The 25,776-nt window shown below is 45.2% G+C and overlaps 2 protein-coding genes across 3 annotated transcripts in view; one reads left to right on the forward strand and one right to left on the reverse strand.

Moving 5' to 3' along the window:
* LOC142574731 (uncharacterized) overlaps positions 1-10,878 on the reverse strand; it is a 30,088-nt gene extending 19,210 nt beyond the window's left edge. The window contains exons 1-4 of the mRNA XM_075683754.1: positions 10,119-10,878; positions 9,547-9,669; positions 8,928-9,137; positions 8,176-8,309 (exon numbers count right to left, since the gene is read on the reverse strand). Of these exons, the coding sequence (XP_075539869.1) occupies positions 8,176-8,309; positions 8,928-9,137; positions 9,547-9,669; positions 10,119-10,878 (1,227 nt within the window). The remainder of the gene's footprint in view (positions 1-8,175; positions 8,310-8,927; positions 9,138-9,546; positions 9,670-10,118) is intronic.
* A 4,945-nt stretch (positions 10,879-15,823) lies between these two features.
* LOC142576267 (evasin P467-like) overlaps positions 15,824-25,776 on the forward strand; it is a 125,093-nt gene continuing 115,140 nt past the window's right edge. For both annotated transcript variants that reach the window (XM_075686314.1, XM_075686312.1), the window contains exon 1: positions 15,824-15,848. The gene's annotated coding sequence lies outside the window, so the exon portion shown is untranslated. The remainder of the gene's footprint in view (positions 15,849-25,776) is intronic.

The raw sequence follows: 25,776 nt of genomic DNA on the forward strand, positions 1-25,776 counted from the left end.
ATACATATTGGTTTGTCGTATGCCAACTTTCATTCTCGCTGACTTCAGGTTACGTTCATTTTTCTTATAGTTTAGAACATCACCTATTTTCGCCATGTTTTTCAGTTTCGTGAATTCTATCTTATCTCTTGAGACGGACACTTTCACTCTTTGTCGTTTCTTTATTAGGTCCTATGTTACTTGGGAGAGCTTGTCTACTGGTTGCCTTGGGGCATTGCCTCCCACTTCATTTGTTGCCTTCTGAAGCCACCCTAAATTCGGTTTCATTTGTTACCCTTATGTCATCTTCATCTCTCTGTTTTAAGGCTGCCTATATGTTTGCAAGTATCAGCCTGAATTCGTTTGCTTTTAGCATTACTGCCACTAGGTTGACCTGTTTCTTATTGACCAATTTTACTCTTTCTCTCTTCAAACTGAAGTGAATCCTTGCTCTCTCGAATCTATGATCACTGCACTTTACCGTACCTATCACTTCTACATCATGGACTATGCTGGGATCAGCAGAAAGAACGAAGTCAATTTCATTTCTTGTTTCCCAATTAGGGCTTTTCCAGGTCCACATTCCGTTGCTACGCTTTCTGAAAAAGGTGATCATTATTCGAAGCTTGATCCTTTCTGTGAATTCTACCAGCATCTCTCCTCTAGCGTTAACGACTACAGTTAACGACGTTGTTGCCAATTTCTTGTTCAGAAGTCGGCCTTTTCGTACTTTTGGATTGAAGTCGCCGATTATTACAGTATACTGAGTTTGCACTTTTCTCATCGCTAATTCAACATCTTCATAAAACTGATCTACTTCCTCATCATCGTGACTGGAGGTTAGAGTGAAGGCTTGTACTACCTTTAATCTATACCCCTTATTAAATTTGATTACGACTACTGCTACCATCTCATTAATGCTGTAGAATTCGTCAATTTTGCCCACAATGTCCTTACGGATTAGGAATTCCACCCCGTATTGCTTCCTATATGGGCGACTTCTACAGCAGATGACATGGCCGTTATTCAGCAAATGAATAAGCCTCACTAGTTTTTCTTATCTCACTAAGGCCGATGATATCCCAAGCAACGTCTGTTAGTTTCTCAAAGAGTACTGCTAAGCTAGCCTCACTCGCCAGAGTTCGGTTGCTAAATATTGTCAGCCTCAGTTTCCAGTGGCGATCTATCCGGGCCCAGAGATTCTTAACACCCTCTGCTGCGTTGCAGGTCTGACCACCGCCTTCGTGAGGTGCTCCGCAGCTGCTGAGGACTGGGGCCCATGGGTTATATTATAGGAATCATCAGGAAGGTAGTGGCCAAATACTGCGCCAAGGAGGCCAATTCCTGTTCTGGTGACGGAGTGTCTTTGTTCATGCTAAGTAGGCCTTCCTAATTAGGTTGTACCTGGAATAAAATAGCCCCACTCATCTTTTGACACCGGAATCTTTTGCCGGTGTCATGCGTCATTTCAAGCATGCAGATGTGCACCGAAGGAGGCGAAATTCAAGCTCCTCATCGTCAGATTAGAAAAAAAAACTTATGGAAGGATTCTAGCTTCCGACTATGGCAACTTAGCATTCGACATAGTTCATTCAGATAACCCCGTAGGCGGCGAGTCTACTTTATCGCCAACAAGTACAGCCCAGAGGACCCTCCAAGCCTGAAAACTTTTGATTTATCCGCCATGGGTAAATCAATACAGAACATATTCCGTAGCGGTTCTGGCCTAGTTGTTCCGGAATTCTCGCGTGCGAAGGCGGCTGTGAACTCTGCTAGGCAAACTATACAGGCGGTCCGATGGCCTCGGACAGCACTTAAAACGACTAGGGGGCAAAACAGTGTGGGAAGTGCTCGCTTCTTTCTCCCGAAAAGCGACGAGACACGAGGTATTTCCTTCTTGAACTGCGTCGAAAGGCCTAAACGTCGACAGCGGATGGCTGCACTGTCGTATACGAATACGTATATATACGCGGAAACACTCGCTCCCGAATGAGCTACAGCGACCAGTGTCCCTGATTTGGCACGTTCAACCAATTTGTTTTCCACTGCTAACCTCACTGCGATATGCTACTTGCCATTATCGCAATTGCGAAAATATAGACCTATAACTGTGCGTCTACGTGGCAATCTTCTGCCATGTGTCTCCTTTTTCCTTAGGGTACAAGTCATTCAGATAAAACAGGAGTGTGGAATGTTTTGCTGCAGATGCACTGAAACATAGTGTGTTTACATTATGGGACTACGATGTCGATGACCTTGACCAAAGCTCAAATAGAAAACATCGCTGCTTTTCAATCATCCAATGTAGTTGGCACCTTTTGTTTATAGCGAGGAGGGCTTCCTTACGGTATGGAAGAAATCATCAGAAACAACTTACAAATACGAATGCAACCCTGCATCATGCGGGAAGCCCAACAAGATCGACGACACATTCTATTTTGCACTACAGATTACATGTCTGCCACGTTTCCCACAGTTTCAGCTCTGTTAAATGATGAATCTGCGAACTTTACCGTCGCCAGCGTTACACAGAAAATGCCGGCGTTGAAGATGGGAGACAGCATACTGCTATTTTATGCATTTGATGTATGTTGGAATTCAGGCAACAAATTTGAGCAAAATGATATTTCGTATAAGCCACTAGGTAGAGCTTTATAGCCAGCGTGCTAGAATAAATCCTTTACCGGCCGCCAGCGTTATGGTTTCAAATCGCATTATAATAAGATTGTGAACAAGGCCTCCCTATGGGAACCGAAACGTGTTGCTTTCTTTTCTTTTAATTCTATTCGTCGGCGTCCGTTTTACCCTTGACCACATTATATGACATTTTTGGAGATTAAAATTGTTATATAAGGCGCCGCTGCCTACTGCAGCGCCATTAGAAGGCGTGTGCTTGGAGTCGCCTGGAAAGAATAAGACGATGGAATAAACGTAGAGGGACTTAGTAACGCCTCTATATATATCGTACTGAGTAATACGCACGATATAACGTAATAGGCAACGAAGATTTAACAGCCCATGTGCTAACGGCTTGCCCTTCATCTGTGCCTTCGATTGCTGCATATCGTCCTCTACGATGAGTATTACGGGTGAGCAACCACGGGCCCCGTTCCTGTCGTCATCTGGACACTCGGTTGTCTCATGGGAGTAATGGATTCAAGAGATCAAGCACTACATGGTGGCATGGGGCGTCTCCTACCTAACTTCTATGGGTCGAAGGGCGATTCTGCAGAAGTGCTTGGGCTTTGAAGGACAACGTATCTTCCAGACTCTCACGTTGGAGGACGACCGGCGCTTTTTGGCTTCGAGCGCTTCCGGAGTTACGTTGACCACTCCGGCCCCAGATGAGTTCGACCACTCTATTGCGTTGCTTGAAGGTCACTACGAGAGCTGTGTCAATGTCACCGCAGTGCGTCACCGCTTCCGTCGATGTGCACAAGCCCGAGATGAGGCCCGGGTCGATGATGTCACCACGCTACGAGATCCCGTAGAAGCGTGCAATTGCGATGGCTTGGCGGACGACATGATACGCGAGCAAGTAAAAAAAAAAAACTACTAGCGAATGGTTGCGCGAACGTCTTCAGCAGGAAGAGTATCTTACGCTTTCTCGGGCCTTGCCATTGCGAGACAGCATGAACAGGCAACTAGAGAAGCGAGAGAACTTGCCCGACATGAAGCACAAGTACATCACGTTAAATACACAAATACTTCAAAAACGAGAGAAAAGCAGTGTGGCACGTACACGTGCTCTAAGACGCCAACTGAAAGTCTACGAGCTTTGAAAGAGCAAGAATGTTATTGTGGTGGTTCTTTGGACCATCTGGCACATAGGCCTTACTGCAAAGCTAAGACACTTAAGTGTCACAGATCTAGAAAGACTGGCCATCTGGAAAAGGTGTGCAAGTCTTTGCAAAAGTCTGAAAAAAATTCAGTATTTCATGGACGAGTGCACAGATACAGCTGACACAGGCGATCACATAGGTGTCGGTCACATCTGGAGCCGTTAGAAGGGAATCTATGTTGTGTGGAAAATTGTAGGAATATACGCGTCCTTTCTGATTGACACTGGATCATCGGTTTCAATTCTCGCCGAAGAACTTTACGAACGTCATTTCGCTACTTTATTTCCTATGACGTCAACATCCATCCAGCTCCTCGATTATTCTAAATCAGCAATTCCTATAAAAGGGTGTTTCATTGCGACAGTTTCATTTCATGGCCGTCGCACTTCTGTTCTTCTGTACGTTGTGACTGGAGGAACAAACATTCTTGGTTTAGATCGTATCGCGGCTCTGAATATGAAGATTCAAGGGTCGCCGCTCAGGTGTCTGCTAATGACGCAAGAAACTCCTGTGCTACCTCTTGAATTACGTTCCGAGTTTGAGCATTTGCTTGAAAAGCAGCTAGGAACTGCGAAAGGTTTCACTCACGAAGTCAGAGCTCGCGCGTCTGTTCAACCAGTGGGCAGCAAACTAAGACATCTACCACTCGTCATTCATGAGCAAGTCTCGGCAGAACTGCAAAAATTAGAAGTTCAGGACCACGTGGAGCGCGTCGATTCTTCAGAGTAAGTCCCACCAATTGGCGTAGCCAGGAAAAAGGATGGCTCGATTCGCATGTGCGTAGACCTACGAAATCCAAACAAAGCTATATTAGGAACTTTTGAACAGCTTGGCATGTGCACAGCGATTCTCCAAACTAGATTTAGCTTCTGCTTACCATCAGTTACCACTAAGTCCAGAGAGTCGCTATCTTAGGACGTTTATAACGCACGGCGGACTATTTCGCTTCAAGAGGGTTTGCTTCGGACTGACATCGGCACCATCAGCGTTTCAGAAAATGATGCATATGGTCTTCAAAATATGCAAAGGAGTGTTATTTCATATTAACGAGATAATTGTGCATGGACGCTCCCGAGAGGATCACTTGGTCAATTGGCGCGCTGCTATCAAACAGCTCTTTGATGCTGGCCTCAGGCTCCACCATAAATGTGTTTTGACGCCGCACAATTGACTTTGCTAGGCCATGTTGTCAGCGCCAAAGGGTTATTCCGACTGATGTCATCTATCGAGGCGATAACCAAGGCACCATCACCTACAAATATCAATGAACTTCGCTCGCTGCTGGGACTTGCAGGCTTGTACTCCATGTTCATTCAGCACTTTCTGATGTGGAGCCAATGCATGATTTGGTTCGAGGAAATGCGCCTTTCCCTTGAACTGCTGCCGCACAATGCTGCTTGGAGCAGCTGAATATTTTGATAACATTTTGCGAAGCTCTTCAACTTTTTGATCCTCAGTTACCTGTGTACGTCGTTGCAACTGATGCCTCAGGATATGGATCAGGTGCTGTACTGCAGCAGGATAACGGAACAGAACTGCAAACTGTCGCATTCGCCTCACGTACTCAGCAACCGCATGAAGGGAAGTACAGTCACAATCAATTTGAAGGTGATCGCGCGAGCATCGACCGGCGGGCCTTCCAAGCAGCAGAGCGGCCGATTTCGGAACTGCGAAGATAAAGATTGCGCTGCCTTCTTCCCCTTTTATGCTCTTCCAGGCTGCACCCATCACCCCCATGACAGACTCACCACATGTTTGTTTGTTTCGGTTTCATGGCAATGATGTGCGTGTGTCGCTGCCTCAGCATATCTTGGCCAACAATGACGCCTCTGTGCAAAACACGACACGCGCTGTGTACCACTGCCTGTTTCTTGGGGCATAAAACAACGAAAAGCTGCAAGTTGCTAGATGGAAGTGACAGCTGATCAGGAAACAGCAAAAGAGAGAGAGGGAAGCTATGTGACGTTTCCCTCTCGAGTGACGGTGATGACGTAACGCGGCACTGCTCCTAGTTTCGGTCGCCGCTCGAGCGATCACCTTCAAGTTGATCGCGACTGTACTCAGCCGGTGAACGTGAGGCCCTTGCCTGCATCTGGGCCTGCAAGCACTAGCAAATTTACCTATGGGGCCGACCAATCATCTTGCGGACAGACCATGCTGCTTTGGTTAGGCTCCTTTCGATGAAAGGCACGGTCCGTTAAGGATTGCGCGTTGGCCATCATGGTTGCTGTGCGACAACTACATCACGGAATACAGGAACGGTAGCGAAAAGATCGTGGCTCATGCACTCTCCTGGCTACCCGTACCGAGTTTCATCCGCGATGCGCCTAAAGAAGATTTGATAGGTATCTTGTCCCCAGCAGTTACCACGCAAGAACTTCAAGAAGCAAGTGGCGTCGATGAGGCTATCTCCTCAACTTATGCAATTTACCACTACTTCTTGGCCTGACAAGAAATCCTTGTGAAAAGATCTGCTCCCTTACTTTCACGTGCGATCTGAACTCTGTCGTTAGCGACATTCTGTGCCGGGATGACTGGATTGTCGTGCCTACAACTCCAATTCGCCGTATTAGGGATCTGGCTCATGAGTCGCACCCAGGAATTAGATTGCCAATAGGCGCGCCAGAAGATCGAGTACTACGGTGCTTGTTGATCTTGTGCAGGATGACGTCGGCGTTTATTTATGAGAAAATGGTTTCAAGGTTTCCTTATTTGCATCACAATAGCGGACGTACTAAGGGAGAAATTGAAACCACTTCATTAGAGTGTGCCTTAGTACTCTGTCATACAGATACAGCACGACAGTCTTAGCAAGAATGAAACATTATTAGGGAATATAATTCGTATAATAACCGATGTGGCCGCAGCAGCAGCTTTTTGCAAGATTCCTTTATTGCACAAAAACAAGGGTTTATGTTGGCACGATGTATCGCTTATCGGCACACGTGCGACGGGTTTAACACGGAAGACATGCGCACAAGATAGCCAACTCAGTCACGTCGCTCTGTTATCACATCCCTTTCCACCTAGTAGTCAATGCAATAACGAAGCACTGGGGGACGTACACGACTAGACCTACGGCATGCTTGCGGAACTTGTGGACTAGGCGATCTCTGCACTGCAGTTTGCGTCGCTGGAAGCTTGAAGCTGGGGTTAGCGTGAGAGACTGTCGGTATAGCATTCCATGCTCTCCGCACGTGGTTGCGATGACGTCGGTGTACTGAATCATCGGAAGTCTGTACTTTGTACATTACGTGGCCCAAGCGACGCAGTATCCGTGCGGCCAGCCACTTCGAACCACGAGAGAAGTTCTGCACATACACGGGGTCACCTTGGAGAAACTCCCTCGAGGATGGCGGCTTCGTACAGGCGCCCAAATCTTTAACTGGCGTGCGCGAGCGGCGACTTTTCCGTGCGTCAGCGCCGTATGACGGGGCGAGGCTGGAAACAGCTTAGCGGACGATGGGCCCAGCTGAGCGCGCTTTGTCCGCATGCGCTTAGCTTCAGACTCTTTCCAGCCGCGCCCCGTCATACGGCGCTGACGCACGGAAAAGTCGCCGCTCGCGCACGCCAGTTAAAGATTTGGGCGCCTGTACATCCAAGGCCTTTTGCGCCAGGGTGCAGTCTCGACGAGACAGAGCGGAAGCTCCTGCCCAGCATGAGTTCTGCTGGCGTCTTCCCGGTTTCCGAGTGGGGCGTGGAGTGCTGCTTGAACAAAAAACGAGAAAGTTTACATGGCACTGTGCCCTGGCTCTGCTTTCGAAGCGCACACTTTAGCTCGCGAACCATGCGTTCAGCCCTTCCGTTGCTTGCGGGATGGTATGGAGTGGTATACATGTAACGCACGCCATTTTTCTTCAAGAAAGATTGCATTTCGCTGCTCGAGAAGGCTGTGCCATTATAAGAAACGGCCAACTCCGCCAATCCGTATGAAGCAAACATTATTCGCAGTTTTTCGATCACAGCTGAGGAATGAAGCGATGGCATTATCGCGATCTCGGCCCAGTTTGATAGCGCGTCCACGACAACAAGAAAGAAAAGGCCCTTAACCGGCCCTGCAAAATCTATGTGAATTCTGCTCCACGGGCTTTCGGGTTTCGTCCAAAAACGCACAGGCGTGTTAGGTTCGCTTTGCCTGTTATCTTGACAGTTTGCAATGACGCACGAAATCTTCAATCTGGGCATCGATCTTCGGCCACCACACATATGGCCTTCCTAGAGCTTTCATGGCCGTTATGCCAGGGTGATTTGCATGCAGAATGGCGAGGACTTTTTCTCTCAGTTCTTCTGGCAGTATGACCCTGTTACCCCACAGAAGGCAGTCACGGTGAAAAGACAGCTCTCCGCGCCTCACCTGATAGGCAGCATATTCTGGGGGCACACCTTGTTCTGACCAGCCAGTTGCGACCCATTTCTTCACCCGCGACAGGCAAGGATCAGGCATAGTGGCTGATGAGGCGTCTGCTGCGCTCACAAGAGGGTACTCCACTGCTTCCAACAAAAGCACGTCACCAGGAGGCTCGATGCCCCTCCTGTCATCGGGTATCGGTAACCTGCTTAGACAGTCAGCGTTTGCGTGATGTTCCGTCCTTCTATACTCCAGTTTGTATTCGTAAGCAGATAACAAAGACCATCGCAACATGCGCGGTGGCAAAACAACGGAAATCTGCTTGTCTCGTTGAAAGATACCCAGTGGTGGCTTATGATCTGTCAAGATGCGGAATTCTCGCTTACAGAGGTACTGATGAAATTGACTGATGCCATAGACAATAGCTAGAGCCTCGCGGTCAATCTGTGCGTAATTACGTTCCGCCTTAGTGAGTGTTCTTGACGCATAAGCAACAGGTTGCTCGCGTCCTTGAGCATCGCGGTGAGCTAATACAGCTCCCACACCCACGGGTGATGCGTCACAAGACAGAATGAAGGGTGCATCAGGGTGGAAATGCACTAAAAGTGACTCAGACGTCAGCAACGTATTTAGTCTTTAGAAAGCTAGTTGCTGCTCTTCACCCCAGCTCCACGTACTGTCGCTGTCCAGTAGGCGGTAGAGCACTTCTCCAACTTCGGACCGACCCTTTAGGAAACTATTGTAGAAATTTATCATACCTAGAAAACCTTGGAGCTCCTTGTTCCTTGGCACAGGTGCTTTGTGAATGGCCTCGACTTTAGCCTTTGACGGGTAGATGCCGGTGGCGTCTATCCGGTGTCCCATGTACTCCAGGCTCTCTTTGAAGAACTGACACTTGGCGCCTTGTATACGCAGTCCCGCTTTTAACAGTCGGTTGAGAACCTCCATGAAGATTTCGTGGTGCTCCTCTGCTGGCCACAAGGATGTCGTCGAGAAATGCCGCCACCTGGCATAGACCTGCAAGCACTGTATCAATTGCTCTTTGAAATAATCCGGGTGCTACCGAGACACCAAACGGAAAACGTCGCACTTTGTACAGGCCCTTTACTGTATTTATGATGAGCACTTCTGCTGTAGCGTCGTCAATTGCAAGTTGCTGGTACGCTTGCGTGAAGTCAATTTTAGAAAAAATACGGCCTTTCCCCAACTTTGCGAAAAGTTCCTTGCTAGTAGGCAAAGGATAAACGTTGTTCCTTACCGCTTGGTTTACTGTACTTCGATAGTCGCCACATATTCTTAATGACCCATCCTTTTTACGGACGATGACCACAGGGGTGGCCCATTCTGAGTACTGCGTCGGTTGCAGAACACCCTGACGTTCCAGTTTTTCCAGTTCTGTGATGACGTCATCCTTCAGTGCGAACGGAGTGCTGCGGCATTTCAGAAACTTGGGCCGGGCGTCTTCCTTCAGCTTGATGTGTAGGGGTGGCAGAGCAGCGCCTGGAAATGTTTCGTCAAAAACATCCGGAAACTTTTTGATAAGGGCGTCTGCGTTATGTTCGATGCTGTGAAGCCAAGTGACATTAATGTTCAAGACCTTGAACCAATCACGACCCAAAAGTGTGCTACCTTCGTTTCTTACAACGAGTATCGGCAGCTCGAAGTCTTGTGCCTTGAATTTGACCAGAAGTGTGGCTTTTCCGACGACGTCCAATCCTTCCTTAGTCCAAGTTACGAGCTTAGTGTCCGATTCTTCAAGCTTTATGCGCCTCGCCTCTTTTAGTTTGCTGAACGTGTTTTGTCCACTTCCATGGGCACTATTTCACCGCCTATACTTACGGCCACCGTAAACTTGGGACAAGCGCTAGTCACTTAACTAGTATTTAGCATGTCATCATACTCAGTTTTCTCCAAGTTTGACAGATTTTCTAACTGGTGGTTAACCTGACCTCCTTGTTTCTTGCGGCACGCTTTGGCCAAGTGCCCTTTCACGGAACCGTTGAAGCATATTGCAGTTTGAAACCTGCAACGGTATGCAGTGTGGTTGCCCAAACACCGGAAACACTGCAGTTTCAACTGCTCGCTTGAAGTTTTTACATCTTGCCCCTTCTTGTGCTGCTTCCTGGGTTGCCTGTCCAGTTTAGCTGTCAAAACTGGGACGTCCTGACGTAGGCCGCCCATAACCCTTTGATGTTTTGCAGCAGCCTCTGCCATCACTGCTAGATCGTAGGCAGTCTTAAAGGTTAGGTCTTTGTCGGCCAACAGACGTTGCTGCACAATGCTGTCCGAGATTCCAAAAACCAACCGGTCCCTTAGCATTACGTGAAGAGGAAGCTGGTTGTCGTTGAACCCGCAGTTCTCGGCTAGTTTACGTAAAGCTGTAACGTAGTCTGCGACAGATTCGGCGTCGTGCTGATCTCGCTTCGAGAACACGCACCTTGAATATAGCTCGGATGGCTTCGGGTTGATGTGGTTCTTCACGGCTTTTACGATGGACTGGTAGTCAGCGTTCGGTGGTCGGAGAGGCTTGACGAGGGTAGCTATGAAGGAGTATGTATCTGCCCCACAGCGGCTCAGCAATACTGCCCTCTTGTCGACGTCTTGCTTGAGCTTGTTTGCAGTGCAGCACAGCTCTATACGCTCGACGTAATCCTCCCATGAAGATTTACCATTTAAGTGAAATTCGCCGATACGAACGCCGAAGGCCATCTTGCTGGAAACTCCCTCCCCGCATGGGCACAACCGTGCCTCGTCGCCAGTGTATTAACCGATGTGGAAGCAGCAGCAGCTTTTTGCAAGATTCCTTTGTTGCACAAAAACAAGGGTTTATGTAGGCGCGATGTATCGCTTATCAGCACACGTGCGATGGGTTTAACAGGGAAGACATGCGCACAAGATAGCCAACTCAGTCAGGACGCTCTGTTATCACAATTCGGAAACAGGTCCACTTATTATTATAGTGTAGTAAAAAGGAAACCCATCCATCGTATGGCTGTGAGGATCCAAATATTGAACAGGCTGGGGAACAACGCAGTGTTGTAGGTCTGTAGTAAACTTCATAGACCATTCGCATCTTGGCAACAGAATAAGGTCCCTCCTGAAACCACAAAATGTAGTGGGCAAGTCTGCCAGTTGGCATTCACAGTGATGAAATTCGTCAAAGTACGCGATGACATCACGACGACTGTTCGCCAACAAACAAAACAGGTTGTTAAAGACAAGCTTTCTTTCTCTCTTCCTTCGACTTTCGCACTGCTGCTGCTGCTTGCTGCTCTCTTGCACGCCATGTCAGAGGAGGGGGGGGGGTGTCAGAGCATGCATATACGTGGAAGGAACGTGGCAGAGAGGAAAGGGGACGCAAGACACTCGTTTAAATCTTTCCCTCGCGTAGCATGTGAACATTTCTCTTTGGAGCTTCCTGGATATCGTCACATTAGCCTCTAGACAGCTGTATTTAACCGTGACCCCCATGAGAGCATTGCAGAAACTGCAGCGCTTACCGTCATACTAACTAACGAGACCGGAAGACAGGGAAATAGAATGTTAGAGAGGGGGCAAGGAGATTAGGCAGAATATGCATGGAGCGGGCACAGTCCTGAAACGGGTGAATAACAGCCTTGCCACTCTTCTCTCCCAGTTCCCGTACATGGGAGAAGGTCGGGACAGGGAAAAGGCTACGTTAAGGAAAGGTAGATAAGGAAGCGCTGATACTATAGGCAACACAACAGTTGCGGTCAAACTAAAACTACGGTACTGTACATTTCTTTTATTTCTGAAAAATAAACACCATGTAAATTCCTCACCACTGACCGCTCAGTGTGCATCTACAAAGACGAATGTCGACAGCCCTTTTTAGGCAACATTGTGATGCGACTTTATGTCTTCAGGAGTCTCCAACGTGGTTGGGGATGCACAAGTAGGCACAGGAGATGGCATTAGTGGAGGACTTATGGCGATTTCTCATATTACCTTGCTGATCAAGAGGGAGATGATGTAGGAGTTTGTGCATACGAAGATGCTTGTTAAGCTTGCCAACATGTTGACACTAAGAGGTGCGGGATCTCAACAGGGCAAGTAAAGGTGGTGTGGGGTTGAAAGTATAATACTGATGGGCAATCATCGCAGGTGCAAGGTACCCACTGGCCTGCTGCTTGGTACCCCTGGAGTGAAATGCTTGGAAAATGCGTTCTTGAGCCCCCCCCCCTTCCTCGTGTAAAGAAAAAATGACAGCGTCTCTTAGGATCTCTCTTAAGAGGTTAACAGCGAAAGCCTACTCCTCCTCCTCTTATCATTGGCCTAATTGGTAGGCTTCTTTAGTCATTTGCAATCAGTTGTAGCCGTTACAATTCGTCGTTAGATATATTGGTCAATAATAGTCATAACTAGTCATTACTGTTCACTACCAAACATATTTAATCATTTGTTATCAATTGTGTTCATTACAAGCCACCGTTAGACATGTTGGTCTTATCCAAGTCATCAGTAGTCAAGACAAGTAATTTCACTGCTTACTAGTGATTACTGGTAATTACTGAGCATTTTAGTCATTTCTAATTAATATTAGTCATTACAGTATGCTGCTAGACATATCAGTCATTTCGGAGTCATTAGTAGGCATTATTAGTCATTACTGCTCATTACTGAGCATTGTTAGTCATTTCTAACCGATTCTAGTTGTTACAAGTTGTCGTTAGACACGTTGGTCGTTTCGTTGTCATTACCAGTCACTGCAAGTCATTTCAGTCATTATTAGGCAGTTTTTTTACTCTAGTATCCAATTTTGTCATTTGTATAATCAATTGTGGTCATTGCAAGCCGTCGTTTGATATATTGGTCATTTCGGAGTCATTAGTAATAATTAAAAGTAATTAGTACTCATTATTAGTCATTACTAGTCATTATTAACCTCTACCGATCTGTATCATTATTTTTTCGGCTTTATTTTCGACAAACATGATAGAGAGCCTGATAGAGGGGCAGAGGCTAAAGGCTTAAAATGCCTGATAAAGGCCTCTGACCCTTCAGTTTAGTAAGCGATATAATGCAAAGATGACAGTGACGTTTTCATCACAAACAAAAAAAGCAGACAGAAAATAACCATTTTACACTTTTATAAGAACAGCACCAATGTCTATGCATGCCTTTATTACTTAATAGTGTATGAATTACATATATACATTAAACATACATCTTACGTGCGTGTTCTTTTTCTATGCAACTATATTCATACAACATACGAAGATATCTGTATACAAACATACATATTGCACGCGTTTGTATATTCACACACACCAAAGAAATAAAATAGTAAGAGGATAAAGAACCACATAAAACATTATTGCCGAGAGTATTTTAATTCGGAAATGATATTAAATTTTTACGTTACTTTTGAAATTATTCATAATGATACTTAAATTCAATTTTCTTCGACCTTATCTAATACACTATAAAATATAAAGACGCCAAATAAACGGACACACACAAGAGAAGAAAACGGGACAGGGCGCCTAGTACATCAGCTATCGGATATTCCATTTTCTGTCGTCCGTATACAGTTCGTATTTTGGGAGTGCGTCGTTTTTAGAATCTTAGACAATAGCTAGGAATTATTTCATATTTTGTGTAGAGTTTGTTTGTGCGTAATAATTGCACTAGCTTGAAATAATATAACTGGTCTGCCCCCCCCCCCCAGTATACCATGATTTATAAATAAGGGAGCCATTCTAATATATTGCGCTTTACCATAATAATGTTCAAAAGACCGCACAAACTTTTTTTCAAATATAACAAGCTCATTTTAATTTGTTCTTCTAGTGGTACCCCAGACAAGTAAACCTTATGTAAGTATGGAATAGAAAAGAGAATAATAAAGAGTTCGCTTTAGCCAGAGTGGTATGAGGTGGGTTATCCTGTACAAACATCCAACTGTACCAGCTAAATCTGATATGAGATAATTTATGTGTTGTTCAACTTAGTTTGTCCTAAAACCATACCCCGAGAAATTTTTATTCTTCAACATGTTTAATTAGGCTTTCTTCAAATTTTAGCATTAGGTTTCTGTACAATGATTGGTTGGTAGAATGGCATATCATGTATGTAGTTTTGGAGGCATTTAATGTGAGCGTGTTCCGTTTTAGCCATCTAGATAGGTGAGAAAGATATGCATTGGCATCGCGTTCAACTGTTGCAAGGTTATGGGAGGAAAAAATATATTTGTTTCATCTGCAGGCATGATGATGTCATAGCTAGCAGGGAATAAAACAATATAATCTTTAAAGATGGTATATCATAGTGGCCCAAGTATGGAGTCCAGAGGGAAGCCTTCTTTTATTTTCATTTTCACTGAAATGGCTCCGTTATTCTTTACAAGCTGAAAACGATCGGATAAGTAGCTTCTGAGAAGATCAAGAGCAATTCCTTCAACTCCATCCTTGGATAATTTGTTTAGTAATAAATCGAATTGTATAGAGTCGAAGGCTTTCCTGAGGTCTACAAAGAGACCAAGCCTATATTCCCTATTCTCGATATTTTCGATGATTTTGTCGTTGATACTTACTATAGCCTGGTCAATTGAATTGTGCTTTGGAAAACCATATTGATCCTTGGTTATTAGTCGATGTTTTTCAAATAATACCAGGAGTATTCCGCTAATGACGGATTCACAAATTTTTGATATTGTAGGATGTACAGAATTGGGATGATAGTTAGATAAGTTGTTTACACCACCCCCTGTATAGATCGCAATAACTTTCGCCATCCTTATCTGGCTCGGAAAAATGCCTTTTTCCAGAGAAATATTAACCATGTGACTGCGTACCCCAAAGTAAACGCGCAACACATTTTATTTCAGCTGGGCGTATTTCATCGTGCAGCAGCAGCAGCAGCAGCAGCAGCAAGCAGCAAGCAAGCAGCAAGCAAGCAGCAATAAGCAGCAACAAGCAGCAGCAAGCAGAAGCAAGCAAGCAGCAAGCAGAAGCAAGCAAGCGGAAGCAAGCAAGCAGAAGCAAGCAAGCAAGCAGAAGCAAGCAAGCAAGCAGAAGCAAGCAAGCAAGCAGAAGCAAGCAAGCAAGCAGAAGCGAGCAAGCAGCAAGCAGAAACAAGCAAGCAAGCAGCTGCAGCTGGCGGTTATGAGGGAATGGGCGGGACTTCACTGCAGACTTATGTTGTATCCAACTATATATTGGTGCATAGTCTAAGAATGTTCATTCTTCGCCTTCCCACCGTATTTTATTTTGTGGAAGCTGCTCATGCGTCACATGTTCATGTCGGTTACCAACGGCACCTTCGATGGATCTGAAATCGCAACCGTTTATTGTGCGCAGTGTGAGCCTTCCACGGGCTGCTAGGATAGGTTACAAGTGAAGCGCTAAGTCGTTGCAGTACAATTCCTATATGAGATTTTCACCGCATAGAAGCAATAAATGCGTGATGCGCTGGTAGCAACCTGACAAGAAAGTTTGATATTTGATTATAAGGGGTCGTTTGCCTGCACAAGGCACCAACTGTGGCTTAGGTAGCATAATGTCGTCCTTTATGTCTCTCTCGAAAAAAAAATTGAAATGCCATTTTTGAAAAAAAAAACAACAGCAACCTTTTAGACGACCGACAGGGGTAGTCTCTGGAGGTATAAAAGGACGCTGCGAGCTCATAATTTATCGACAAGGGAACTTGACTACTCGGTAAGTAATTTCCCTTATGCTCATGCCATCATATGTGCCCCGAGAAATATGAATGCGGCAGCCATGGTGTATGTGGTCTCAAGGAACTTCGTCTGTGAAGGGTATTCCTAAAACCCTGCGCAGCTCCACGGGGGCGCACAGAATATTAAACAGTTTTACAGTTAGGATGTCAGGGGGACTTCCAGTCGAATTTAGTGTGGTGGTGATGAACGCGGCGTGAATGGGGCAGCCAGTTCTGTATCAAATCTCTAAGAACAGCCTGCAACTGAGCCGCCATCCTAGCCGCGATTCTTTTTAAACATAATTGTTGACAGTTCAAGAGAAAAAGTTGTTTTGCGTGTGTCTCACTTTAATAAATAACCTATTCGCGTGGTTTATCTTACCTGCAATTAGAATTTTATTGCCTCACGTCGCAGCTAAGAGGAGCCCTAATCGACATTCTGCAAGTATTGCGTCGGAAATTTGTAGCTAAAATCATGTATAGAAACTTTTACGTACGAATACGCTGGCGTCGTCCAAATAATTTCTGCGCATTTTAAAGGAAAGAGGTAGTCGTGACAGCAATAGAAAATTTAGCCTTGTGATTGAACTGAACTGGCGATGCTGCAACTACAGACCGTTTTACCGAAAGCGTCGCACGTTTTGCGATAACAGTGCCATCGGACGCCATGGTGGTACGTGGAATTGTGCTGAGGGGCGCACATGGAAAGCACTCTAGATGACGAGTAGATAGTTTTCATGTTTTCTTGAGAGCTCTCAGCACGTTTGCCTTTTTTAATTTGGGAGCTTCTTAGCGTGTCGTTACCAAGATTTGATCTTCAACAGAGCTGCAATATCGAGTGGCGACGTGTCTAGAGGCACTGCCCCAGCTCTCTCCACGATCGAAATAGCAGCTGAGTTAAGTCTGAATATTCGCTATAGGCAACCGCTGAGCCGCGCGTTATTATTATATGTCTAGCCTTGAACACTAATAATGTATCATTCAGGCTATAACAATCAATGCTATCACCGTGTGCCATGACCTAGGCCACACAAATGTACTTCCCAACCCAAGTAGCTAGCTGAGCCCCGAAGAAAGAGCTTTGGTAGCGTTCCATGCTCATAAAACTTTTGCAATACAATTTTTAAGCATTGTTTACCTTGCACCCGTGCATGAAGTTTCACATAATAAAGAAGTGTAACATACCTCGACCGGAAGGGTCTTTACCATGGGATACCCGATAACACGACCTGGTAACAGTGGCCCCGAATATGCCACGACCAACCAGACGCAGTTGGACGCCTCGAAAAAATTGCGCACTTGTCGAGTGATGCCTGTGCAAGGGCACTTCGCCGACTCGAGAAAGATAAAGAACTAACTACTCTCTGCAACAGCAACCATATTTTCTGAAGTAATACAGCGTGCTATGCGTTATTAGCGGTGTTTGTCACAGAACTTGCCGGCGAGTTTTGGAAGAACGGGAAAGCCTATGTGTACTAGGGGCGGCCGGCACATGATGAGCATGGCTATGCTTAGAGAATGAACTTTGACTTCCGTCGTCTGCACGTTGTGTTTCAATAATGGGTCCTTTGTTAACTATAACCAGGGTGTTGGTTTCTAAGCATGATTAACTCAGAACAAATTTGAATCTTACGACGCCAATGCGCGTGCACGAACAAATAGTTGACTTAGTCCTTTCCCAATAGTTCACAGACTACAATAGGCAACTTTTGTTCCTATTGCAATTTGATTACGGGTTCCTATTTCTTTGCCGTGCGCTCACTGGAAACAAAACCGTTCGTCGATACATGCGACGAAGCTGATGGTGTTAACTTCTATGCAATTATGCCGGCAAACCAACGGCGCAGTAGTCCTCAACCGCGGTGGCGGAGTTCACGGTGTCGCCGCAGTTCAAGGGGCGCTTCACATTCGCTTTGAAAGTTATTTTCACAGCCGAATACGGTACAAGTGTTAACCTGTTGACCTTAAGTAATCTAGCAACTTAAGAATAACCAACAGGACACGTTAGAATAACATAATTTCGCATTCACACCGCCACCGTTCCAAGCTGCTACTGGGAGAGCGCTGCCAACCGCGGAAATGAGCTTTTCCTTGATTCGAATATAAAAATTTCCCAAGATTTTTATAGACATTTGCTGAATCTGGTTGTTGTAGATTGCCGATATAATTTTTACTGAAAAAAATTGTATCAGCCACTCAAGTTTACAGCAAATTTTGTAGTACAAATTTATTGTAATTTTTACATGTCAATTAAAATAATTTTTCAGCGCGTTTTCAAATAATCAGATAACGAAGTCGCGGGACTCAAGCTGAAATCATGCCGCAGTGCAAGTGGTTATGCCTTTTGCTTGAAGCCTTTTGCTTGAAGCCATATTCTCAGAAGAAGACGTCAGCATGCATGTGCTTCGTTCTATGTAGTTGTTTAGTAGCAAGACCTAAGTGCCAATATTACACCAAACCTTACTCGAATTGTAAAGAACATCGACAGCATACCCCCTCACAGCACGTAAGAGTATCGCAATAATGCGCCGCTTCACGACACACGTTTCAAAGGTGTAAAACCTTTTTCAGTGCCATGTACGGACATAGCACTACCATACTTACGCACTTACGCGTCACTTCCAGGGAAGCACAAAGTTACGCGGCCAATTTATATCGTTCCTCCGAAGCTCACTTAACAATGTGTCGGGAATGTGTCCAAGGTTGCTCTGCATGTGGGCAGTTCTCTGTTAATCTTAGCATATACGTGAATAGTCTACTGCTTAACGCTATGCACGACCGCAGTGTCGTGCTCGGCGATGGCTATACATGTCCAGTTACGCCCTGATTTGCCCTTGTTGCATTGTTTGGTGTCCCACCTTAGATTGCTTTGAAGGTTGCAAATAAATATCCTATTCAGAGTGCACGGACTTCGATAAAGCCTTTATAGCGGTGCAATTGGCAAAGTCGAAGTCGCAGTACTTCGTTACATGACTTAAGGAAACCGCGTACTGTTGTTTACTGGGCAAGATGCATGCACAGGACTGCGGTCCAATCAAAGTAATAGTTCAGATGCTAGACCGAATGTTACCTGGAAGCGACTCAAGTCAAAATGCACCACCGTGCCAACAGTTTTACCGTTTCAATATCTTGGCACGGAGTTTCTCTAGATTAGGTAAAATTTGTCCATTTCTCTAAACAATGCGTAACATCTCTACATCCAAGGAAATTTACCTACAGTTCGCAGCACTGCACTGGGACAAACGGCAGTCGGCATATACCCGCGCGAGCAGGAGAGCGGCGAGGCGTACTGGCTCGTGGCTACCTTCCTCGTCGCCAATAAATAGTTCTAGACGCAGGTACTACAATGAGCGGGTGCGACATGTGCTGATGCCCTTAAATTTGTAGCGCCCTTGAACGCCTTAACACGCTTCGCAGTGCCGCTCCGTTGCCCGTACAAGGAGGTGCTAGTAAAATTTCGCCACTTTCCAAGTGTAATCATTGACATTTTCTTGCACTTTTTAATGGGAGGAGAAGAAATATAAGGGATGTCATGTAAACATTATTTATTGTGGCTTTTGTTTGTACCCTCCAATTGTCACAAATTAAGACGAAAATGTCGATCTAGAAACTAAGGCCTGGTTTGAGCAACATTGACAGTTGAATAATAAAAAAATACGCCTCCATTTTATCCTGTGAAAGTGGACAAATCCAGCTTTTCTGGATATGTACCAACTAGCGCCCCAAGCGGCCCTGGCACGAAGCTAGCGCGTTTTCAATGGAATGAGTGGGTTTTTCGCAAATAACAAAACTGCAGGTTGATTATTCAAGAAAGGTCACAGACATGTTCTGAAAGAAAATCCACACGAACCAAATGTACTGATCACGCTGTGGCAGGCAAGAATTTTGTTCCCAGAGAGGGTAAATATTCACAAATGGAAGCCTATGGAAACGACGAAAATTTGTACCCAATTTCCGATACATGAACTGTAGCCATGATGCAACTATGTTGAATATCGTAATAGCCGCTGCAGCGTATGTTGTACGGAGATTCAGCTTTCGATTGATGCCCATCTCGACTGCGTACACGTGGTGTAACACTGTTAAGAAAAAGAAATTTTGGAACACAGGCGTGCATGTTCACGTGGTATCTGTAAAAACCCGAGCATATCACATACCGCAACCTCGGTAGCCGTATAGCCGGGTCATTTCATCGCTAGCACCTATCGTTCCGCGTCATGCTGGCAGCAGTTTGATCCCCTGCTTCGTGGTAACTTTCTTATTAATGCCACGTAGAACTGAGTTTGACAGCCTCCCACTAGATGGCCGAAGCACAAAACTCAATAATTGGTTTTGGTTTTTTTTCAAGAGGGCTCTTCAAATATTGTATTTTATATTTTCACTTTCTAAATCATTCCAATGAATTGCTCATTTCTGAAGTCATCACTTTAGTATGAGATTTTATTCCTTGGGCAACAAAACAACAAACATAAGCTTGGCTTTGAGTTACGTTAAGGATACTATAATGCCTTGTAGTATGGACATATGAATTCTGGACATTGCACCTTTATCACCCTGTGGAACTTCACGGCAATGCACATGCGTAACTGAATGATAAAAATTTTAAGCAATTGTATTTCTATATAATGGCCGAGTATCAACAAGTTCCAACTGTCTGCATCAAGACGGTAGTCCTTTGTAACAACTTATGCATTTACGGCACTGAGTCGGAACATTGGCAGTGCGGTAAAGCAGTGTTTTGGCCGGGGATGGGCGGTTATGTCACACGACAGGAGCAAATAGTTTTGAACCCTCTCAACAGAGGGCACATTGACTTGAAGAAGCGCAGAAGGTAAACCATAAGGCGATTTAATACAGCTGTAATTTTGAACGCTAATTACAGAGCGAGTGTAATTTAGTCTGTTTGCACGCGCATATCTTTATGATGCAACAGTGAAGGAGAGGGAGTGAATATGGGTGTGCGCACCTTGAACGTGCGTGCGTGCCTACTTGTACTTGCGCGATGGCGCGTATTTGTGTCTCAGTATTTGAAAATGCGCGCGCACGAGTACGTGTATGCGTGCGCGAGCATACGCATGTTAGTGTGTGCGTGCAGTTCTGTGCGCGTGCGTGCGTGTATGCATGGGCGCTTGTAAATGCGAATGCGGGGAGCATTTGTCGTATATCTGTGTGTTTACGTTTGTTTGAGTGTGTGCGAACGTGCATGCGTGCGCGCGCATTTGTGTGTGTGTGTGCGCATGCGTGTGTGTGCGTGTGTGTATGTGTGAGCGAGCGAGCGAGCGAGCTGGCGAGCACCTCCCCGCTTACACCTGCTCTTGCGGATGAATGGGATACAGGATTTATTTAAACCAATATTGAAAATTACGAGACAAGAACGAATGAGATTGCATTTATGGCATTAGCCCTTTCTAAAAGCGAAATCAATGCAAAAAAAGAAGAAAAGAAAACGCAGTTCCCTTCCACTCTACGAAGAGGTATCACCAGCGGAGCTGTGTATATGGGTCTCTTAATGGTGAGCTCCACATCAGCCGCGGGTCGGCCCGGTATCGCACTGTCTTCGGGATTTTGTTCTACACGCGGGGACGATAGTGGGGAAAGTAGCCCTTAAGAGGAAGCTTTAGCTCCGGTGCTCCAACATATAGACACGTAAAGGAGAATTCGTATTTCTCGGCAAGCACTGCACGACGTTTGACGAGGTTTGTTGCATTTAAAAGAAAAATTAAAAATTTAGTGTCCGTTGGTTTAGCATTTTTGATCTGGCCGTCATTTTTACATTAAAATTCGACAAATATTGTAACTTGTCACGAAACAAAACTATCAGGTTTACAACTCTGTCTTTTGAAAATGAAACATGATATCACAATTCTATGTATTGCATCTAACTGTATATCTAAAGCGGACAAAATTGGTAGGTTAAACATCATTTCCGAAAAAAATTAGTTATAAAGAAATACAGCTTTTGGCAAGCCTTTGTACACAACGTAACCAATTCACGTAAAATTGACATATCGAATTTGTCCGCTTTGAATGATATAATGGATGCCATTTACAGAACGGCGATATCTGTTCTTGATGCAGAGCTATTAATTTGTGGAGTTCCTGCTTTTCTTGGCCCTTTTTTCGTATTTCTGTCGCACTTTAGAATTTTCGAAAATTCGATTTCCGAAATGCAGGCCCTACATTGAACTTCCGCTACCAACAGTGACTAGAATTAGGCTTTCTCTCTCAAATGCAACCAATTCTATTACCATGGGTTCAGCGGTTACTTCAGAAAAGCGTTTCCTTTTTACGTGTATTTGAATCAGCCGAGTTGGAGTTGGGTCCGAGCTCAAGCTTGCTCTTAACGGCGTCGCTGTAAAACAAAACAAAAAACAATTAAAGAAGAAGAAGAAAACGCGACAACCGTCAATATCGCCACCCCAGATTTCGTGACGATATCACCGTCACCATCAGCACTGCTTCGTGAGCAGCTACCAAGCTGTTTACTTTCGTCTTCTTCCTTTCCTCGGTGGCAGCGCATTGCTTTGAAGCCAGGGATGAGCTAAATCTGCACCATCATTGCGTCATGCACCGCTTCTGCGACCATGCACGCTTACGGCCTCACGCGTTCATTGCTATATTGACAATTAAACTTTAGTGTGCTTGCCTTCGAAAAAACAGAGTGTTTATAAATGGAAAGCGGACTGGCCACAACGAACATGCTCAAGGGGCCATGCTAATGATGACAGCATCGAAAAATGTTTGATGCGGCCAGGTTGAATTTACAGATTTGCAAGGATTGTCTGATAGGCTAGTTGCTTTATTATTACGGAAAGAACAGCGCTTCAAGTTGTTAGCGCTGTGTGTGTGTGGTTCCTCCTTTGTGTCCCGTCTTGAAGCGCTGTTCTTTTTCATGACTTTACGAATCCTCTTTTCCTGTGTCAGTTAAGCTTTGCTAGAGGGTTTAGTCGGAAACTGTTTGTTTTCATGGCTCTTACAGAAGCATATTTAATCAAATTTTCTTCTTTCGGCTGGATAATCTCGAGGACAGGCTCTAAACTGCTTATTTTATTTAGCCGCCTACGTTCAATTACCGAAAATATATTTACGTAGCTCTGTTAATTACGCACATAACTGCTCAATTGCTCCACATCAAGAGGTTACCAATCTGCACAACCGTATGATAAAATGATGTCACCAATACTTATATTGGCTGAGTAGTTTGGTGCAGTTTAAAGCAGCCGGCATATTGATGGTGGTGTAGGCATTTTATAAAGCAAGTGTGAAAGTTTGCACAGGTTCTTTGGGCGCAAATCAACTTAATGAGCTTAAGCACATGTGCCCAACTTTGCACTTCTGCCTTTATAACTGATTCACCTACATTATACAGGAAGCACTTCAGCGCTACGGTATATCACAGAAAGTGTGCGAGAACATTGTGCGCGCTCCCGATTAGATTTCTGAGCGTTGCTGGCATCAAGCTCGGTTCCCTGCATCATCAGGAATAAAAACAGCTGCCTGAGACAACGCATTGGGTACACTTTAAATACTTGGTAACATATGGATCAGCGCGGATATGTACGTTCGAACGAAAAGTACTGAAATATTAAAATGAGGGTTTTGCTGCATATATTTTGGCTGTTTAATGTTAAGATTTAAAGAAAAAATACAGTGATTTTGTGACAAAAAAGCCGACATGAAATAAGAGCTCCGACACAGTACCCGTGGTGTAATTGGCCCCTGGACTTCAGGGCTACATTGAACCACGAAATGCTGGTTTGATAAACACCAGTAATTGGATAGTGCTTAGCTCTTCAATTTTGGGTATGTCGGCGCCGCTGTGCAGTCTTGGAGGCCCTTTGTACCGCGAGCGCTATGTTTCAGAGAATAATCAAAACAACTGTACACAATTTCTTTTCGGAGGGAACTGAGCTTTTTTTTCTTAGCGTCTAACCACTGTTCCAAAGTTGTCGCTTAGCTCAAGACGCACCATCATATGTTTCTAATATCAAGTATGTTGTCATGGATTCAATAGCGAAAGAACCTTGTCTTACCAAATTGTGCGCGCGAAGCCAATACTGGCGTACATTCTCCATCACATTTGAAGATCCGAGGTTGCAGTGCAATTTACGAGCATTCCAATCCGATAAACCGACGCCGTGATCAATAGATCCGATTCAGGGGAAGCACTACTTTGCGCGCAGCCATCGTTGTGCTTTGAGTGTTATTTTCTTTTACAGCTCAAGCTCACCTTACAATGAGTTATACTCGTGACTTGTTCTTCACATCACTACAACTTGAAAATATAGTGTAGAAGGATCGACATTTGGGCGAGTTGGTACTGGTTGAACACCTTCAAGGGGCAGCGCAATAAGACGATGACAGAAGGCAGGAACACACAGGACAGCGCTGAACTGACAACTAACTTTATTCGAAGGCACACACACACACTTATGTACACAACCCATAACCACGTGCTCTCCCATCTATGGCGTGATTATCAGTGCGCAGGCAAAAACACGCAAAACCATTTAATCTTATGCTACGCTATGAGACAGCTTGAAAATTCAAATTCACTGTCATGAAAATTTAACGATGGCACGCTTACACAACGCGACCCTTTTTTCCTGATATAGTAGGCCTCAATAATCTCCTGCCTTGCTCGTGGCCGCATTATGAATATTTTGGCAAATGCCCAGGCGCCTCAATTTAATTTAACCACTAAGGAGCGCGCAGCGCTTCATGACCTGATGTCTGACGCATCGGTCGTGGTCCTGGAAGCTGGTAAGGGCGGAGGTATTGTAATAATGAACCGCAAGGACTACTATAGAAAAATGCAACTGCTTTTGGATGATCCTCTGCACTTTCAGAAGATGCAGCACGACCCCACTTCCACGTTGGTCGACTATTTACGCAGGTTAAAAGCGAAAGGAAGGGTTGACCAGACGCTGTACCGTCGACTTTTTTCGTCTGACGGAGCAACGCCGAGAGCCTACGGGTTGCCAAAAGTTCACAAAGACGGCTGCCCCCTACGCCGTATTGTTTCTTTTGTTGGGTCGCCTACATACAACTTGTCTAAGCTTTTGGTCGAAATTTTAAAGCCACTTGCGGAAGGGAGCACGTTCACGGTCAAGAATTCTAAAGAGTTTGTTACCGCGGTACGACAGCAGCAGCTTCGGGATGACGATGTTATGGTATCATACGACGTTGTGTCCTTGTTCACGAATGTGCCGATAGCATTGGCTACGGATAATATTGAGAAACGCCTGCAGGATGACTGTACTTTAGAAAGCCGTACTTCCCTGACTGTCGACGACATCATGATTCTACTTAGGTTCTGCTTGAAGCAAACATATTTTACGTTTGCCGGTACCGTGTATCACCAGATAGAAGGCGTCCCGATGGGTAGTCCTGTTTCTGTAATCGTGGCTGATCTGTTAATGCAACACGTGGAAACGGCTGTAATGACGTCCTTGCCCTTCGCTGTCAAAATGTACTGTCGCTATGTAGATGACACCTTTGTGATTGTCGAAAAGAAAAACCTGCATGCCATGCATGAGGCGCTTAATGCCGTCCATCATGCCATTCAATTTACATGCGAGACGGAGAATAATGGCAGCCTAGCTTTTCTAGACGTGTTGGTACGACGGAGCGAAGGAGGTTCGGTGGAGACATCCGTATATCGCAAATCTTGCGATAGCGGGAGTGTGCTGAGTTTTGACTCCCACCACCCTATAGAACACAAACATGCCGTGGTACGTACGCTTCTGTCCCGTTGCGATGCGCTCTTGTCAACGCAAAGTTTGAGGGAGCAAGAATTAACGAATGTTGCCGCTCTCTTGCATAAACGGAGTTACCCTGAGCGCTTTGTCAGTGATACGCAGCGCCGCATGCAAAAACCCCGCCAGAGCAAGGCCGAAAGGCTAGCTTCCTTTGCGTGCATCCCGT

This window comes from Dermacentor variabilis, chromosome 3 (assembly GCF_050947875.1).
Source record: "Dermacentor variabilis isolate Ectoservices chromosome 3, ASM5094787v1, whole genome shotgun sequence".
NCBI classification, from domain to species: Eukaryota; Metazoa; Arthropoda; class Arachnida; order Ixodida; family Ixodidae; genus Dermacentor; species Dermacentor variabilis.